This window comes from Entelurus aequoreus, linkage group LG25 (genome assembly GCF_033978785.1).
Source record: "Entelurus aequoreus isolate RoL-2023_Sb linkage group LG25, RoL_Eaeq_v1.1, whole genome shotgun sequence".
Lineage (NCBI taxonomy): Eukaryota > Metazoa > Chordata > Actinopteri > Syngnathiformes > Syngnathidae > Entelurus > Entelurus aequoreus.
Genome location: NC_084755.1, coordinates 1,657,446 through 1,677,436, shown reverse-complemented (window position 1 = coordinate 1,677,436; position 19,991 = coordinate 1,657,446). Strand labels below are relative to the sequence as shown.

General features: G+C 34.6%; 1 protein-coding gene across 4 annotated transcripts in view; it reads right to left on the bottom strand.

Annotated features, from left to right (window-relative positions):
* LOC133642385 (centrosomal protein of 112 kDa-like) overlaps positions 1 to 19,991 on the bottom strand; it is a 327,796-nt gene that overhangs the window by 207,432 nt on the left and 100,373 nt on the right. For all 4 annotated transcript variants that reach the window (XM_062036544.1, XM_062036545.1, XM_062036543.1 and 1 more), the window contains 2 exons: positions 2,388 to 2,542; positions 1,041 to 1,170 (listed from right to left, as the gene is read on the bottom strand). In XM_062036544.1, coding sequence (XP_061892528.1) covers positions 1,041 to 1,170; positions 2,388 to 2,542 — 285 coding nt within the window. The remainder of the gene's footprint in view (positions 1 to 1,040; positions 1,171 to 2,387; positions 2,543 to 19,991) is intronic.

Here is a 19,991-nt window from a genome sequence, read left to right as displayed (position 1 = left end):
AGTTATAGCAAGCGATCAAATGTTTGGAAGCGCAGCTGTGTACTCACGATATCGCAACTGTGTATCCAAATCAAATTCCTCCTGGTAGGAGTCTCTGTTGTCCGAGTTCTTCCATCTTGACTGCATTTTTCGGGAATGTAAACAAAGAAGCGCCGGCTGTGTACGTGTTGTTGCTGACTTCCCCCGCAAAATAGACGCTTCGCACCGACAACTTTCTTCTTTGCTTGCTCAGCTTCTTTCTCCATAATGCAATGAACAAATTGCAACAGATTCACCAACACAGATGTCCAGAATACTGTGGAATAATGAGATGAAAACAGAGCTATTTCGTATTGACTTCAATGGTGTCCGAATACTTCCGTTTCAATGATTGACGTCACGCGCATACGTCAACCCTCAGAGGCGTTTCGAACCGGAAGTTTAGCGGGAAATTTAAAATGTCACTTTATAAGTTAACCCGGCCGTATTGGCATGTGTTGCAATGTTAAGATTTCATCATTGATATATAAACTATCAGACTGCGTGGTCGCTAGTAGTGGCTTTCAGTAGGCCTTTAAAAAAGTAGTTTTATACTTGTGAGTGTTGATGACACAGCTTTGCAACAGTTGATATTCTAGTTTCAAGCATGTTTTACTCAATATAGGTCATAACATCTCAGCAACAAGCTGTAATATCTTACTGAGATCATTTAGGACCAAAAACACTTAAAAAACAAGTAAAACACTAACATAAAATCTGCTTAGTGAGAAGAATTATCTTATTAGACAGAAAATAAGTAAATATCACCCTTATTTGAGATATTTAATATTACTTACATTTCATTTTTTGCAGTGTAGGAAGAAGCAAAGCTTATTTACTTAATTTAATACCCCCATCCCGTGCATCCATGATAGATCATAGTAAGAAAGGAAGGACAAAATGATGTAATAACAAATATTTTTTGTGCTTGTTTTCATATAAATCATGAGATCTTTAGTAAAAATGTGGTTAACAAAGACTCTTTGTCATGCGAGTGACTCATTTGATTCTGCGGGCATTACCTTGGCCACAGACAGAGTGTGCTCCTTGTGCAAATGGTTCACGTCGGCTTCGTGTTTGGCCTGGAACTTCTGTAAGGTCTGCTCAAACAGCACGCTCTGCTCGTCTTTGTCTTTCTGCAGGACCATGAACCTGTGGACCAGGTCAGAGTATCACAGGGCGGTTCAGAAATATTAATATTCTAACGCAAGGGTCACCAACGCGGTGCCCGCGGGCACCAGGTAGCCCGTAAGGACCAGATGAGTAGCCCGCCGGCCTGTTCTAAAAATAGCTCAAATAGCAGCACTTACCAGTGAGCTGCATCTATTTTTTAAATTGTATTTATTTACTAGCAAGCTGGTCTCGCTTTGCCCGACATTTTTAATTCTAAGAGAGACAAAACTCAAATAGAATTTGAAAATCCAAGAAAATATTTTAAAGACTTGGTCTTCACTTGTTTAAATAAATGCATTAATTTTTTTACTTTGCTTCTTATAACTTTCAGAAAGACAATTTTAGAGAAAAAATACAACCTTAAAAATGATTTTAGGATTTTTAAACACATATACCTTTTTACCTTTTAAATTCCTTCCTCTTCTTTCCTGACAATTTAAATCAATGTTCAAGTAAATGTATTTTTTTTATTGTAAAGAATAATAAATAAATTGTAATTTAATTCTTCATTTTAGCTTCTGTTTTTTCGACGAAGAATATTTGTGAAATATTTCTTCAAACTTATTATGATTAAAATTTAAAAAAATTATTCTGGCAAATCTGGAAAATCTGTAGAATCAAATGTAAATCTTATTTCAAAGTCTTTTGAATTTATTTTAAAATTTTTGTTCTGGAAAATCTAGAAGAAATAATGATTTGTCTTTGTTAGAAATATAGCTTGGTCCAATTTGTTATATATTCTAACAAAGTGTAGATTGGATTTTAACCTATTTAAAACATGTCATCAAAATTCTAAAATTAATCTTAATCAGGAAAAATTACTAATGATGTTCCATAAATTATTTTTTTAAGTTTTTGTCTTCTTTTTTTCGGTTGAATTTAGAATTTTAAAGATTCGAAATTGAAGATAAACTATGTTTCAAAATTTAATTGTCATTTTTTTCGTGTTTTCTCCTCTTTTAAACCGTTCAATTAAGTGTAAATATCATTAATTATTAATAATAACAGAGTTAAAGGTAAATTGAGCAAATTGGCTATTTCTGGCAATTTACTTAAGTGTGTATCAAAATGGTAGCCCTTCACATTAATCACTACCCAAGAAGTAGCTCTTGCTTTCAAAAAGGTTGGTGACCCCTGTTCTAACACAATGTCAAGGTCATCACTCTATTTCCTGTCTAGGTCAACCCTCTTCAGACCTTCTGTTAGCCTCCTGCAGTTCGACATTGATGGATGCAAGGTGGATCTCCAGCTGGACCTTCTCCTGTGTCGCTTTCTGACACAAGGCGTTGCTTTTCTCTACTTCCACAGACTGCTGCTTGGCTTGCTGCTCCAGCTCACACACAATTTGCATCTGCAAAACCACAAACACATAAAGTTAAAGTACCAAACACACTGCAAAATGTCAGCGTTCAAAAACAAGAAAAAAAACAAAACAAAAATGAGAGGTATTTTATTTGAACTAAGCAAAATTATCTGCCAATAGAACAAGAAAATTCGGCTTGTCAAGACTTTCCAAAACAAGTAAAATTAGCTAACCTCAATTAACCCAAAAATACCTTAAAATAAGTATATTCTCACTAATAACAAGTGTACTTTTCTTGGTAGTAAAAAAAGAGACCTTTTTGCTCAATATGTTGAAAAATATTCTTAAATGAAGTAAATGTTAGTGCCATTATCTTGACATAATATGCGCTCGGCATTACATTTCTTGAAACCAGCAAACTTATCAATCAATCAATCAATGTTTATTTATATAGCCCTAAATCACAAGTTTATACTAAAAACTAATTTATTGTTCTTAATGGAAAGGCAACAAGGCAAGCACTCGTTACTCTCGGGGTCTCCTAGCCGCTCGGGCAAATCATATTGTCTAAAAATTTAATTTTCCATCGATAACATGACATCATCGCGCCAAGTGTGTGCTCTTTCAGTCAATTAGTGCGCATATATACAGCCCGGCCCCCGGCCAAAATGTTTTTAATTGTAATTTTGAGGAATTTATCTGAATGTGCATGAACTATTTCTGTTCAAAATTGTTTGAAATGTTAAATGTTTAAATATTAACTGTCAGTTTACTGTACTGTGCCAACTGTACTACTATATGAGTACCTATTTTCTATTGTTTCATTGAAAATAAAACCGCAAGGTCCATTTGGCTGTCATCTGTTTTAATTATGAGACACAATTGTGTCAAAATCATGATTTTTTTTTTCATGCTTGAAGTAAGAAATGATTACTTTAAAAAAAAGTAGTTTTATACTTGTGAGTGTTGATGACACAGCGTTGTGTGACGACCTGGTCGCATAAAGATGCGGATGTGGTTCTCTCAGGAATGCAGATCGAGCTTCGGACACAGCTTGCAGGTAAGAAATGATTCATCAAAACATAAATCAGACAGGAACAAAGAAAAAGGTGCTCATAGCACTTAAGGTACAAAACTGAAGGACTAGCGTGGGAGCTAGCAAGCCAAAATAGCCTAGTGCTAAAGAGCAGGAAACAAAAGTCGTCAATTGTTGTGTGAAAACAAACTAGCGAGCCAGACCGAGTGAGGCCAGCGCATAGCCCTCTGATTAGCGCCCGGGCAACAGGTGCGAGTCCCGAACACTAACCAGAGGCAGGTGTGAGCAATCTGCAGTCATGGCAACAGAAACTAACAAAACTCAAGGTGCTGAAAACACACGTGACAAGAAAACATAAACAGAAATATGATCCGGGCAGCGGATCATAACACTTTGCAACAGTTGATATTCTAGTTTCAAGCATGTTTTACTCAATATAGGTCATAACATCTCAGCAACAAGCTGTAATATCTTACTGACATCATTTAGGACCAAAACACTTAAAACAAGTAAAACACTCTAACATAAAATCTGCTTAGTGAGAAGAATTATCTTATTAGACAGAAAATAAGCAAGTATCACCCTTATTTGACATATTTCATCTTACTTAGATTTCAGTTTTTGCAGTGCACACACTAGGTGTGGCTAAATTATCCTCTGCATTTGACCCATCACCCTTGATCACCCCCTGGAAGGTGAGGGGAGCAGTGAGCAGCAGCGGAGGCCGCGCCCGGGAATCATTTTTGGTGATTTCACCCCCAATTCCAACCCTTGATGCTGAGTGCCAAGCAGGCAGGTAATGGCTCCCATTTATTATAGTCTTTGGTATGACTCGGCCGGGGGTTTGAACTCACGACCAACATCCATTATTCCACAACTTCTGTCACATCGTGGTGAGGAATGTCCTGTTTTGGGGTTGTCTGGCAAACTTCCTGTTTTATTTTGAAAATTATAATCCTCCTCTCGTTTCAGGCCACTTGCCCTTCCTCCTGTGTCACTGGTCTGATGTCTCTCCTGATTGCCTGATTGTGCCCACCTGTGTCACCCTCCCTCATGTGTATATAATCCAGGGGTCACCAACCTTTTTGAAAGCAAGAGCTACTTCTTGGGTAGTGATTAATGCGAAGGGCTACCAGTTTGATACACACTTAAATAAATTGCCAGAAATAGCCAATTTGCTCAATTTACCTTTAACTCTATGTTATTATTAATAATTAATGATATTTACACTTAATTGAACGGTTTAAAAGAGGAGAAAACACGAAAAAAATGACAATTAAATTTTGAAACATAGTTTATCTTCAATTTTGACTCTTTAAAATTCTAAATTCAACCGCAAAAAAGAAGAGAAAAACTTAAAAAAAATAATTTATGGAACATCATTAGTAATTTTTCCTGATTAAGATTAATTTTTAGAATTTTGATGACATGTTTTAAATAGTTTAAAATCCAATCTACACTTTGTTACAATATATAACAAATTGGACCGAGCTATATTTCTAACAAAGACAAATCATTATTTCTTCTATATTTTCCAGAACACACATTTTAAAATAAATTCAAAAGACTTTGAAATAAGATTTACATTTGATTCTACAGATTTTCTAGATTTTCCAGAATACTTTTTTTGAATTTTAATCATAATAATTTTGAAGAAATATTTCACAAATATTCTTTGTCGAAAAAACAGAAGCTAAAATGAAGAATTAAATTAAAATGTATTTATTATTCTTTACAATAAAAAATTTTTTTTTACTTGAACAATGATTTAAATTGTCGGGAAAGAAAAGGAAGGAATTTAAAAGGTAAAAAGGTATATGTGTTTAAAAATCCTAAAATCATTTTTAAGGTTGTATTTTTTATCTAAAATTGTTTTTCTGAAAGTTATAAGAAGCAAAGTAAAAAAATTCATGAATTTATTTAAACAAGTGAAGTCCAAGTCTTTAAAATATTTTCTTGGATTTTCAAATTCTATTTGAGTTTTGTCTCTCTTAGAATTAAAAATGTCGGGCAAAGCGAGACCAGCTTGCTAGTAAATAAATACAATTTAAAAAATAGAGGCAGCTCACTGGTAAGTGCTGCTATTTGAGCTATTTTTAGAACAGGCCGGCGGGCTACTCATCTGGTCCTTACGGGCTACCTGGTGCCCGCGGGCACCGCGTTGGTGACCCCTGATATAGTCCTTGTCTTCCCCTGTCTTGTTGCCAGAGTATATCGTCTCGCTACGTACCTCCAGCCTTGTCCACAGCCTTGAACTAGTGATGGGTCCGGCAACACCGATGCATCGGCGCATGCGTCGAGCTCACAGAGCGATACCCTGTGTCGGTGCGCGTATCGCTTTTAGAAAGTCACGTGACCGAACACGAGCTGTTCTGGTCACGTGACCGCTCATGAACTGTATCGCACTGACGCCTGCGCGCCAAACTGTGTTTATTAGGAAGCGGCGCAATGCGTGTTGTTGACGAACACCGTTAGGGCCGCTTGTTGTCACTGTCACTCAAAGTTGCATTTCAAAATGACACAGAATAAATGTGTTTATTTTGTTTAGAATTCAGATGGGTTTGATTTGGTGCGCGGCATATATTTGCTGTGCGCAGAGGACGCTTGAGCACTGCGCAATTGCGCAGGCGCGCACCTTTTAGAGGGAACGTTGCTCACAGGGCACAGAGGAGGCGTCAATGCGATACAGTTCGCGTATCGGTCACGTGACCAAAGCAGCTCATGATCGGTCACGTGACTTTCTAAAAGCGGTACGCGCACCGACACAGGGTTTCGCTCTATGAGCTCGACGCATGCGCCGATGCATCGGTGTTGCCGGACCCATCCCTACTGTTACTAGAGAAGGTACAGGAATGACGGCGTGGCGAAGTTGGTAGAGTGGCCGTGCCAGCAATCGGAGGGTTGCTGGTTACTGGGGTTCAATCCCCACCTTCTACCATCCTAGTCACGATACATGTTCACATTATTTGACTGTCTCTAAAAAAGATAAAAATATATTTTTATTTGAATGAAGATATGAAATAATCCTAAATGAAATACAATGACTTGGTTTATATTATTGTATATACTAGGTCAGGGGTCGGCAACCTTTTTGAAAGCAAGAGCTACTTCTTGGGTAGTGATTAACACGAAGGGCTACCAGTTTGATACACACTTAAATAAATTGCCAGAAATAGCCAATTTGCTCAATTTACCTTTAACTCTATGTTATTATTAATAATGAATGATATTTACACTTAATTGAACGGTTTAAAAGAGGAGAAAACACGAAAAAAATGACAATTACATTTTTAAACATAGTTTATCTTCAATTTTGACTCTTTAAAATTCAAAATTCAACCGAAAAAAAGAAGAGGAAAAACTAGCTAATTCGAAACTTTTTGAAAAAATAAAAAAAATAATTTATGGAACATAATTAGTAATTTTTCCTGATTAAGATTCATTTTAGAATTTGGATGACATGTTTTAAATTGGTTAAAATCCAATCTACACTTTGTTAGAATATATAACAAATTGGACCGAGCTATATTTCTACCAAAGACAAATCATTATTTCTTCTAGATTTTTCAGAACAAAAATTTTAAAAGAAATTCATAGGACTTTGAAAGAAGATTTAAATTTGATTCTACAGATTTTCTAGATTTGCCAGAATAATTTTTTTGAATTTTAATCATAATAAGTTTGAAGAAATATTTCACAAATATTCTTTGTTGAAAAAAACAGAAGCTAAAATGAAGAATTAAATTAAAATGTATTTATTATTCTTTACAATAAAAAAATAAAATTACTTGAACATTGATTTAAATTGTCAGGAAAGAAGAGGAAGGAATTTAAAAGGTAAAAAGGTATATGTGTTTAAAAATCCTAAAATCATTTTAAGGTTGTATTTTTTGTCTAAAATTATCTTTCTGAAAGTTATAAGAAGCAAAGTAAAAAAAAATTAATGAATTTATTTAAACAAGTGAAGACCAAGTCTTTAAAATATTTTCTTGGATTTTCAAATTCTATTTGAGTTTTGTCTCTCTTAGAATTAAAAATGTCGGGCAAAGCGAGACCAGCTTGCTAGTAAATAAATACTATTTAAAAAATAGAGGCAGCTCACTGGTAAGTGCTGCTATTTGAGCTATTTTTAGAACAGGCCGGCGGGCTACTCATCTGGTCCTTACGGGCTACCTGGTGTCCGCGGGCACCGCGTTGGTGACCCCTGTACTAGGTCATCAAATCAGTGTCAGTTGAGTCGGTCCATAGGTTGCCTGTAGGGATTTTTAAAGTCCAGCAGATGTCAGTATTTAGTGACACAGTATCGACACAGTATCAATACAGTTTTGCAATGTGTCGAAACGCTTCATGAGGCCTCATCAACCCATCACTGCCTTGAACCAAGTTTGATAAGTATTGTCTCGCGTTATTTATTGATTCCTTTGTTCCCTCTGAGAGAGTGATTTTCTTTTGCTAAAATTTTTTGGTCAAGTCTTTTTGTATCAATTTTCATAGTGCCTTGTCTTCCTTTTTTCCTCCTCCTGGAGCGCTTTTAGTTTTCAGGCTTCTCAACACTTTATACATACTTTCTGTTTATAAGCTTCTCGACTTCTTAGCATGAGTGCATTACCTTTTTGTAGATTGTTATAGATTGTTGTTGTTTTTTTGTATTCGACTCATACAGAACTTTTTGGCTATTGCCTTTTCCTCCTTATGGAGTGATTTTCTGTTTATTGCCTTATGTCCTATGCTAATATCCTATAGTTGCTCGAATATATCATAGATCAGGGGTCACCAACGCGGTGCCCGCGGACACCAGGTAGCCCGTAAGGACCAGATGAGTAGCCCGCCGGCCTGTTCTAAAAATAGCTCAAATAGCAGCACTTACCAGTGAGCTGCCTCTATTTTTTAAATTGTATTTATTTACTAGCAAGCTGGTCTCGCTTTGCTCGACATTTTTAATTCTAAGAGAGACAAAACTCAAATAGAATTTGAAAGACCAAGAAAATATTTTAAAGACTTGGTCTTCACTAACTGACAAAGAAACAGATAACAGATTTGGTGTCCAGTTCAAAGTGTGACATGATTTATTTAAAAATTTGAGAGTTGACTTTTGTATTTTACATGAGTTATTATTTGTACAAACATGGTGCAAAGTAATTCATGATTTGTTAAAAAATGTTAGTGGCTAGCTAGTTAAAATGGGATATTGTGATTTCACAAGACTGTCTTAGAAGTGATCATTTGAAAATGTTCAATTTGAAAAATGTGCACTTAGAGAAAATATAAAAATAAAGTTTTGCATATTGATATTTATCTGTTTCTATATATATTTATTGTGAGAAATCATTAAGATGACCAGTGTTTCCACAAAGATAAATATCATTAATTATTAATAATAACATAGAGTTAAAGGTAAATTGAGCAAATTGGCTATTTCTGGCAATTTATTGAAGTGTGTATCAAACTGGTAGCCCTTCGCATTAATCACTACCCAAGAAGTAGCTCTTGCTTTCAAAAAGGTTGGTGACCCCTGTCATAGATAGATAGATTTTGTAGCCACTTTCTTTAATCACTCTGTCCTAGAGATAGCAAAGAATTATCTAAATAAAGTCACTCTTCTGCATCTGTGTCCTCATTTACGCCAAGACATAACAACTTTCTCTGCATTAAAGTGTGCATCTTTAGCTGTAGCTGTTTGGAGTCTGAACTCGCGGTGAGGTCGCCTGCAAATAAACTCTTTTACACTGACTTCCCCTCCAAGATATGTGAGTCATCAAACTGCAACAACGTCTTTGCTACACAAACTGTGCCAAAGGTCACAGCAGCAGCATGGGAAGAACCTCCTCATGTCCTAGAAGTCTTTGCATTTATTTTCTCACTTAAAAAGAAGCTCAGCTACAGCAGGTTCTCAAGTGCTTAGGGCTGGAACTTTAAAACCATTATGCTACCATGCAACTAGAGATGATAAAGGGGTAAAATGTAATATCGGAAATTATCGGTATCGGTTTTTTTATTATCAGTATCGTTTTGTTTTTTTTAATTATTAAATCCACATAAAAAACACAAGATACACTTACAATTAGTTCACCAACCCAAAAAACCTCCCTCCCCCATTTACACTCATTCACGCAAAAGGGTTGTTTCTTTCTGTTATTAATATTCTGCTTCCTACATTATATATCAATATATATCGATACAGTCTGCAAGGGATACAGTCCGTAAGCACACATGATTGTGCGTGTTGCTGGTCCACTAATAGTACTAACCTTTAACAGTTAATTTTACTCATTTTCATTAATTACTAGTTTCTATGTAACTGTTTTTATATTGTTTTACTTTCTTTTTTATTCAAGAAAATGTTTTTAATTTAGTTATCTTATTTTATTTTATTTTTTAAAAAGTACCTTATCTTCACCATACATGGTTGTCCAAATTAGCCATAATAATGTGTTAATTCCACGACTGCATATATCAGTTGGTATCGGTTGATATCGGTAATTAAAGAGTTGGACAATATCGGAATATCGGATATCGGCAAAAAGCCATTATCGGACATCACAGTGAGTTTAAGACCTGAACTATATAATCATATTAAGTGTGTTTGTGTGTGTTTAGTGTAAATGTTTCACTGGAGGTGGATACAAATGTGTCCTTTGTACAAAGAAAAAAAAAAAATAAAAATATAATGGAAAGTGAATTAAAAAATATCTTTACTAATATTGGTAATAACGAATCTGAATGTAGAAGTACTGATAATATTCATAGTAGAGAACTGTATAATAATTATAATCATATTCAACTAGATTTTTATGACAACATCAATTATAACTGTAATTCAAATGAGTTTGGCAGTGATATAGATCCAGACTGCAATCTTTACAATAACATTACCAGAAACTGTGAGTACTACACAGACGAACAATTTAAATGTGTGAATATGGACAAATCTTTTACTGTAATACATTTTAATAGCCGAAGCTTGTATAAAAATGTTGACAATATTAGTGAATATCTGAGCCAGTTCAAAAAATTTAGTATTGTTGCAGTCTCAGAGACTTGGCTCGATGAGAACAAGTGTTGTGATATGAGATTGGATGGTTATGAATTATTCACCACAAACAGAGTTGGAAAAAGGGGAGGAGGAGTAGCACTTTTTGTAAATCATGATTTAAAATGTTGGAAAATTGACAGCAAATCAACTGCTATAGCTGGAATTTTTGAATGTATTACTGTAGAAATTGAAGTAGAAAAATCAAAAAAAATAAATGTTAGTTGTGTTTATAGAACACCTGGATCATGTCTAGACACATTTAATCAAAAATTGGACTATTTGTTTAATAAGTCAAACAAGCTCCATATTGTGTGCGGTGATTTTAATATTAATCTTCTGAATCCCATGGACAGTACCAAAACAACCGATTTTATAACAGGATTGTACAGTAATAATTTTTTTCCCCTTATCATAAAACCTACCAGAATAACAGTAGACTTTGCCACACTGATAGATAACATTTTCACCAATCAACCTGAGAATCAAATAACAGCAGGACTACTACTCAATGACATAAGTGATCATCTACCTGTATTCAGTATTTTCCACAATTTCTTTGATCAGAGAGGGACCAAAAAAGCAGTTCAATATAGATTTGTTAGACATCAAACGCCAGAAACTATGGCAGCATTCAAGTCTGAGTTATGTGCTCAAGACTGGGGGGAGGTTTACACCTCCACAGACCCAGATGAGGCATACGAACATTTTCTCAACATTTTCATAACATTGTATGATAAGCACTGTCCAATGAAAAAACATTACATTAAGGACAGCACTGTTAAGGACAAACCATGGATCACAAAGGGACTATTGAAGTCCTGCAAAAAGAAAAATTATCTTTACAGAAGACATTTAAAGCACAGAACCAAAGAAACTGAACACAAATATAAAACGTATAAAAATAAGTTAACACAAATAATAAAGCACAGCAAAAGAACATATTACTGTAACCTATTAGAACAACATAAAAATAGCATCCAGGGTACGTGGAAAGTTTTGAATGGTATCATTAAAAAAAACATGACAAATAAGGAACATCCAAGCTATTTCATAGAAAATAATCAAACTCTAAATGACCCTAAGGAAATAACGGATGCTTTTAACACCTTCTTTGTGAATGTTGGACCTAATTTAGCAAATGAAATTGTACAACCCGAAAACAGTGTCAAATTTAATGAACATACCATTCAAAGCAACTTAGAATCGTTTTTTATTTCCCCCGTCCATGAAAGTGAAATCATAGAAATTGTAAATTCTCAAGAAAACAAGAAGTCAACAGACTGCTGTGACTTGGACTTTTCTCTGATCGGGGAAATTGTTGATTTTATAGCTGTTCCCTTCACTTATGTATGTAATATTTCTTTTATAAAAGGTGTTTTCCCAAAGAAAATGAAAACGGCAAAAGTTATTCCCATCTTCAAAAGTGGAGATAAGCATCAGTTCACCAACTATAGGCCTATTTCTATACTCTCACAATTTTCAAAAATCCTTGAAAAATTATTTGTGTCAAGATTAGACAGTTTTATTGACAAGCAACACTTGCTAAGTGAACACCAATACGGCTTTCGACCAAACAGGTCCTCTTCCATGGCAGTGATGGAACTAGTTGAGGAGGTAACCACTGCAATTGATAAGAGGGAGTTTGTTGTTGGCGTTTTTATTGACCTGAGCAAGGCCTTTGACACCATCGATCACACATTACTTTTAAACAAAATGCAGAGGTATGGTTTTAGAGGTCTTGCTCATGATTGGTTGAAAAGTTATCTTGGTGGCAGAGAACAGTACGTGCATATGAATAATGTAGATTCAGATAAAAAGATTATAACACATGGAGTACCCCAAGGTTCTGTATTGGGACCAAAATTGTTTTTATTGTACATTAATGATATCTGTAAAATCTTTAAAAAACTCAACTGTATTCTCTTTGCTGATGATACAAGTCTGTACTGTTCTGGGCAAGACCTTGGCCATCTCTTAGGGACTGTAGAGAGTGAACTCCACATACTAAAGCAATGGTTTGATGCCAATAAACTGTCAATCAACCTAAATAAAACAAAATATATAATTTTTGGAAATAGGAAAAATAACAAACAGTGTCATATAAGAATTGATGATATGGAGATAGAAAGGGTGTATTCAACAAAATTTTTGGGAATCCATATAGATGATAAATTAAATTGGAAACTGCACATAAATATACTTAAGACAAAGATGGCAAAAAATATTGCTATGTTACATAAAATAAAAAACTCCGTAAATCAAAAGGCTCTTATCATGTTATATAATTATTTTGTACTCCCTTATCTTAATTATTGTGTCGAAATCTGGGGTAACAATTACAAAACAAACATTAAATCTATATTCTTACTTCAAAAGAAAGCGATTAGAATTGTAAATTATGCAGATTATCATGACCATACCAATGCTCTTTTTATTAAATTAAAAACATTAAAACTGCACGATCTTGTTGACCTCAACACTGCTATTGTGACGTACAAAGCTCATAACCACATGCTGCCTGGGTGTCTACAGGAGAGGTTTAAACCCAGAGAGAATCCCTATGACCTCAGAGGTTCAGCTGTCTTCCAGAAAGCTAAGATAAGAACAAGCTTAAAAAGTAGATGTGTTTCTGTCAGGGGGGTTCAACTGTGGAACAGCTTGGATAATTCCTTAAAATGTTCCAGTTCTATTCACACATTTAAAAAACACTTTAAGACCAATGTCTTGAAAAAATATATCACTCTAGAATCAACACAGTAGTTAATACTATGATCAATGTTAATTCAAATACTAAATGTGGGTTATAAATAATAATGGAAGTACAATTGTTTGTATATAGTATATAAATTGGTACAAAGGTTTAACATGTCTACAAGGATATTTCACATGCCTTTACTGTGTATATAATTGAACTGTGTTTATGTTATGTATAATGTGTATTTATAATATGTTGTACAATGGACATTCAATAATTTTCGGAAGTTTATTTTGTACTTGACATTGTTTATAGGGTTAGGCGCAATAAGTGTTCAACTTCAACCTAAACCCTTTCGGTCTGCAACATTTTCATTTTCAATTTAAGAATGTACAACTGTTTGTTTATTTTGTTGACGATTGACCGAAGAATAATAAACTTGAAACTTGAAACTTGAAGTTGGACAATATCGGAATATCGGATATCGGCAAAAAGCCATTATCGGACATCCTTAATATATATATATATTTTTTTTGTTGTTGAAATAGGGACAGATACAGAAACATAGATATCTGAAACAGTTATCCAATGTATGCATCATAGTGTTTGTAGCCAAAGCTAATTTACAACACTTGTCCCCAACAACAACAACAACAACACAGATCTAACATAATTAAAATTGGAAAATAAAAAGAATGAGGCAAAGAGTCGATAATAATGATAATAGTAATAATACAGACAAAGTGCAAACTACATAAAAGCCAATAATAATAATAATAATTAGAGATGTCCGATAATATCGGTCTGCCGATATTATCGGCCGATAAATGCGTTAAAATGTAATATCGGAAATTATCGGTATCGTTTTTTTTTATTATCAGTATCGTTTTTTGTGTGTTTTTTTTAATTAAATCCACATAAAAAACACAAGATACACTTACAATTAGTGCACCAACCCAAAAAACCTCCCTCCCCCATTTACACTCATTCAAACAAAAGGGTTGTTTCTTTCTGTTATTAATATTCTGCTTCCTACATTATATATCAATATATATCAATACAGTCTGCAAGGGATACAGTCCGTAAGCACACATGATTGTGCGTGCTGCTGCTCCACTAATAGTACTAACCTTTAACAGTTCATTTTACAAATTTTCATTCATTACTAGTTTCTATGTAACTGTTTTTATATTGTTGTACTTTATTTTTTATTCAAGAAAATGTTTTTAATTTATTTATCTTATTTTATTAAATTTTTTTAAAAAGTACCTTATCTTCACCATACCTGGTTGTCCAAATTAGGCATAATAATGTGTTAATTCCACGACTGTATATATCGGTTGATATCGGTATCGGTAATTAAAGAGTTGGACAATATCGGCATATCGGATATCGGCAAAAAGCCATTATCAGACATCCCTACTACCAACCTGTCCAACTTAAATTGTAGGCGATACTCTGCAAAAACTGAAATCTAAGCGATATCACATGACGATTATATCTTCACATTTAGAAGTGTATGAAAACAAGCATGTTTGTTGTGGTTATCTGGTTGGTGTTGTTCATGCGGCTGTAGCTAATCTTGATGGTGTTGCGGCTGGAGATTTTATGGAGCTTGTGATGCCTTGAGAAGTGCTTGTCTACTAGTGCTACGTATTTGTGTCCGATATTGGTACCGACGTTGTTGCTGAAGGTGGTGTTACACCAGAGGATGTTGTTGTTGTTGCGTTTGTTAGTTGTGGTAGGTTTGTATCGTAAGTAATCCAATCCACTTTATTTATATAGCACATTTACACAACAAGAATGTTTATAGTATGTAGGGCTGGGTATCGGTACTCGATACCTTTCAGGTATCGACCGAAACAACCCGATACCAAGTAGTATCGAAACTGTGTCTGTCAAACGATACCTGCAATCAGTTCTTTTTGTACCCAGATCAAGAAAAAATTACTAAAATCACATAATATCTACGGCTTTTCACACACACAAGTGAATGCAAGGCATACTTGGTCAACAGCCATACAGGTCACACTGAGGGTGGCCGTATAAACAACTTTAACACTGTTACAAATATGTGAACCCACACCAAACAAGAATGACAAACACATTTCGGGAGAACATCCGCACCGTAACACAACATAAACGCAACAGAACAAATACCCAGAACCCCTTGCAGCACTAACTCTTCCGGGACGCTACAATATACCTCCCCCCCACCTCAACCTCCTCATGCTCTCTCAGGGAGAGCATGTCCCAAATTCCAAGCTGCTGTTTTGAGGCATGTTAAAAAAAAAAAAAAAAATGCACTTTGTGACTTCAATAATAACTTGAGTTGGTTTATTTAGGAAAACCTTGTTACATTGTTTAATGCATCCAGCCGGGCATCACAACAAAATGAGGCATAATAATGTGTTAATTCCACCACTGTATATATCGGTATCGCTTGATATCGGAATCGGTAATTAATAGGAATATCGGATACCGGCAAAAAAGCTATCATTGGACATCTCTAGTAAAAACATCATCTATGCAACATTTTGAGCAAAGAACCACCATTACATGTTGTGTAGACCAGTGGTCCCCAACCACCGGGCCGCGGACCGGTACCGCAAAAGAAATAAAAAAATACAAAATAAAAATAAAACATTTTTAATTTTTTGTTATTAAATCAACATAAAAAACACAATATATACATTATATATCAATATAGATCTATATTGATATATATACATTATATATATATACATATATATATTATCGGCCGATGAATGCGTTAAAATGTAATATCGGAAATTATCGGTATCGTTTATTTTATTATCAGTATCGTTTTTTTTTGTTTGTTAGTTTTTTTTTAAATTAAATCCACATAAAAAACACAAGATACACTTACAATTAGTGCACCAACCCAAAAAACCTCCCTCCCCCATTTACACTCATTCACACAAAAGGGTTGTTTCTTTCTGTTATTAATATTCTGCTTCCTACATTATATATCAATATATATCAATACAGTCTGCAAGGGATACAGTCCGTAAGCACACATGATTGTGCGTGCTGCTGGTCCACTAATAGTACTAACCTTTAACAGTTAATGTTACTCATTTTCATTAATTACTAGTTTCTATGTAACTGTTTTTATATTGTTGTACTTTCTTTTTTATTCAAGAAAATGTTTTTAATTTATTTATCTTATTTTACTAATTTTTTTTAAAAAGTACCTTATCTTCACCATACCTGGTTGTCCAAATTAGACATAATAATGTGTTAATTCCACGACTGCATATATCGGTTGATATCGGTATCGGTAATTAAAGAGTTGGACAATATCAGAATATCGGCAAAAAGCCATTATCGGACATACCTAATTATATATCAATATAGATCAATACAGTCTGCAGGGATACAGTCCGTAAGCACACCTGATTGAATTTCTTTATGAAAAAATAAATAAATAAATACCCCCCCCCCGCTCCGGTCCGTGGGACAAATTTTCAAGCGTTGACCGGTCCGCAGCTACAAAAAGGTTGGTGACCACTAGGGATGATGTTTGATAAGGAATTATCGAGTTCGAGCCTATTATCGAATCCTCTTATCGAACCGATTCCTTATCGATTCTCGTATCGAATCCAGATAGGTTGTTGTATATGGAAAAAAACACACAATATTTGGTTTAACAAAAGCTCACTTTTATTATATAATAAAACAATTAAATCTAATAAATAAATAAATATTGACTGTTACCCACCTAAAAAAATAAAATAAAATAAATAAACATTGACTGTTGTTACCCAAAGTATATTAAGTGGGATTTTTCAGAGAAACAAATATATACAGTAACACAAAAACAAGCTGTCTCTGTGATCACTATAGGTGTATAAATAATAATATAGTGTTAAATAAAATCAGTCCCTTGGGCACAAAACTGAAAATAATACAGCTCTCCAAAAAGTGCACTTCTGCTGCTATTGGAACATAACTGTTTGTTATGATGCTTTGACATTTTTGCACTTTATTTCTTTATTGAAAGAAAATTCTATGAAGAGAAAAGTTGTTTGCAAATGTGGTTACAATGCTAAAAAATGAAAAGTTAAAGCTAAAAAAAGAAATACACTTTATTGAGTTAACATTATTTCTTTATAGGGGGAAAGATGTTATGAGCTAGGGAATATAACAACTACACTACCCAGCATGCAACGGGAGTGACGAGCATGCGCTGTAGCCCCGAAAAGTGTTGCATGTTGCCACGCTGTGAAAGTAAACGTCAAGAACTCAGCCAACACGCCTCGTCTGCATTATTTATAATTAGACAGACAACACATCTACAGTGTGATTTTGTAACGTTTACAAGGAAAGAAAAACAAAAGTTAAAAAAGTGAGATATGTAGTATATATATGTATGTGCTGCGGTTGCTTTAAGAACGTTGCGACAGCTGCCGTAAAGGAGGTGCGTTGCTAGCCTGGTTGCTATGTTTCTGGTTGGTCGTAAAAGTGTTGGTCATGTGTTTTACCCTGCTAAAATCTCTCAGTAAAGTTGTTCATTGGATTATACCTTTTGTTTTGAACTTTATTACACCTTGGAGCGCTTTTTCCCGTCCATTGTTTTCCCGCTTTCGCTATCTGCGCCTAATGACTGAGCTACATGACGTCATTTCTTGTGATGTCCCACGGAGCATTTCTGGTCGGGACGGGATTCGAATAAAGAATCAACTCTTTTCCTTTACTATAGTGGTCTCGATAACGGGTACCGGTTCTCAAAAAGGGATTCGAGTCCGAGGACTCGGTTCTTTTCTTATCAAACAACCGGGAAAACCGGTTTCGAGTATCATCCCTAGTGACCACTGATGTAGACCACAAGGAAGTCTTTTACATTTACAAAAAAAAAATCATAATATGACCCCTTTAATGCGTCTTATAATCCGGTGCGCCCTGTGGTTCGGAAAATACGATAATCAACCAAAAAGTTAATTGTTAAATACCTCTGATGTAAATAATATATGTACAGTACGTAACAACGTCTGTTATGTTCAGTATTATATTTGATTGTCAAGTGCTTTATTCTGCTTTTCCGCCCCTTGTTATTGAACAGAAATACAGTTTCTTTGTCTGCTACGTGTCTTTATATATTTGTGTATATGACAGCATGTAATGCTGTACGAGCAGGCTGATAAAGAGGATGTGATTAAAGATGGAGTGTGCGGGTAGATGTGAACGATGACAGAGGCAGGCGATGACAGGAGAGATGGTAAAGGAGAGTGGTGCATAAGAGAAAGAAGGACGCTTGTGCTTTGGTGTTAGTAAGACAGAAACAAGAAGGCTGTGTTTCGCAGGCGGGCACACGTGACACGTTTGCTCTCTGGCAGGAGATGAGAAGAAGCACCTGTCCAAACTCTGGCTGGTACACCTGGACACTCTCAGTGGGAGCAAATTACATCCACTAATTAGGTGTTGCCCGTGTGAATTACTGGGTGTGAACTACATAAGTTACATTTCAAAAAAGTCTTTGAAGATAAAAAAAAATGTTGAATGTGTGAGAAAAAAAAAGAAAGAAAAAAAAGACATCAACCAGATGACAGCCTGGATCCCTCATCTCATAACGTTGATGTCCTTGGTGTGGATGCATGCAAACATGCACATTTAATCACAGTAGAGGATGTGCAATTGATGTTTTTTGATATTTTTTAAGGAAAAGAAACTCTTGAAATCACACAAAATATTGACCGGTCACGCATGATGTCATGCGAGATGTCAATGTGTCATCATTAGGGATGTCCGATAATGGCTTGATTCCGATATTGTCCAACTCTTTAATTACCGATACCGATATCAACCGATATATGCAGTCGTGGAATTAACACATTATTATGCCTAATTTGGACAACCAGGTATGGTGAAGATAAGGTACTTTTTAAAAAAATTAGTAAAATAAGATAAATAAATTAAAAACATTTTCTTGAATAAAAAAGAAAGTAAAACAATATAAAAACAGTTACATAGAAACTAGTAATTAATGAAAATGAGTAAAATTAACTGTTAAAGGTTAGTATTATTAGTGGAGCAGCAGCACGCACAATCATGTGTGCTTACGGACTGTATCCCTTGCAGACTGTATTGATATATATTGATATATAATGTAGGAAGCAGAATATTAATAACAGAAAGAAACAACCCTTTTGTGTGAATGAGTGTAAATGGGGGAGGGAGGTTTTTTGGGTTGGTGCACTAATTGTAAGTGTATCTTCTGTTTTTTATGTGGATTTAATTTTTTTTTAAAAAGAAAAAAGATACCGATAATAAAAAAAACGATACCGATAATTTCCGATATTACATTTTAACGCATATATCGGCCGATAGCCGATATTATCGGACATCTCTAGTCATCATGCATGCTTTTGCTTTTTTGCTACATTTAACAAAAAAAGGAGGAGTAGACTTATCGATAACTGCTAGTTGTTATCAAAGTTCATGTTATGCACTTTGTAAATTAAAATCAAATAATTAACCATTAAAATATTTAAATCAATTAAATGAATTAAATTAATTTGTTTTCTTTCCTAAACTTGTGCGACAATTAATGACATGCATGAAGCACATTTAAGATTTTTTCATTTATTTGTTGGAAGTAAGGTTGTCTCGATACCAATATTTTGGTACCGGTACCAAAATGAATTTTGATACCGGTACCAAAATGAATTTTGATACTTGTCAATACTTTTTGATACTTTTTTAAATAAAG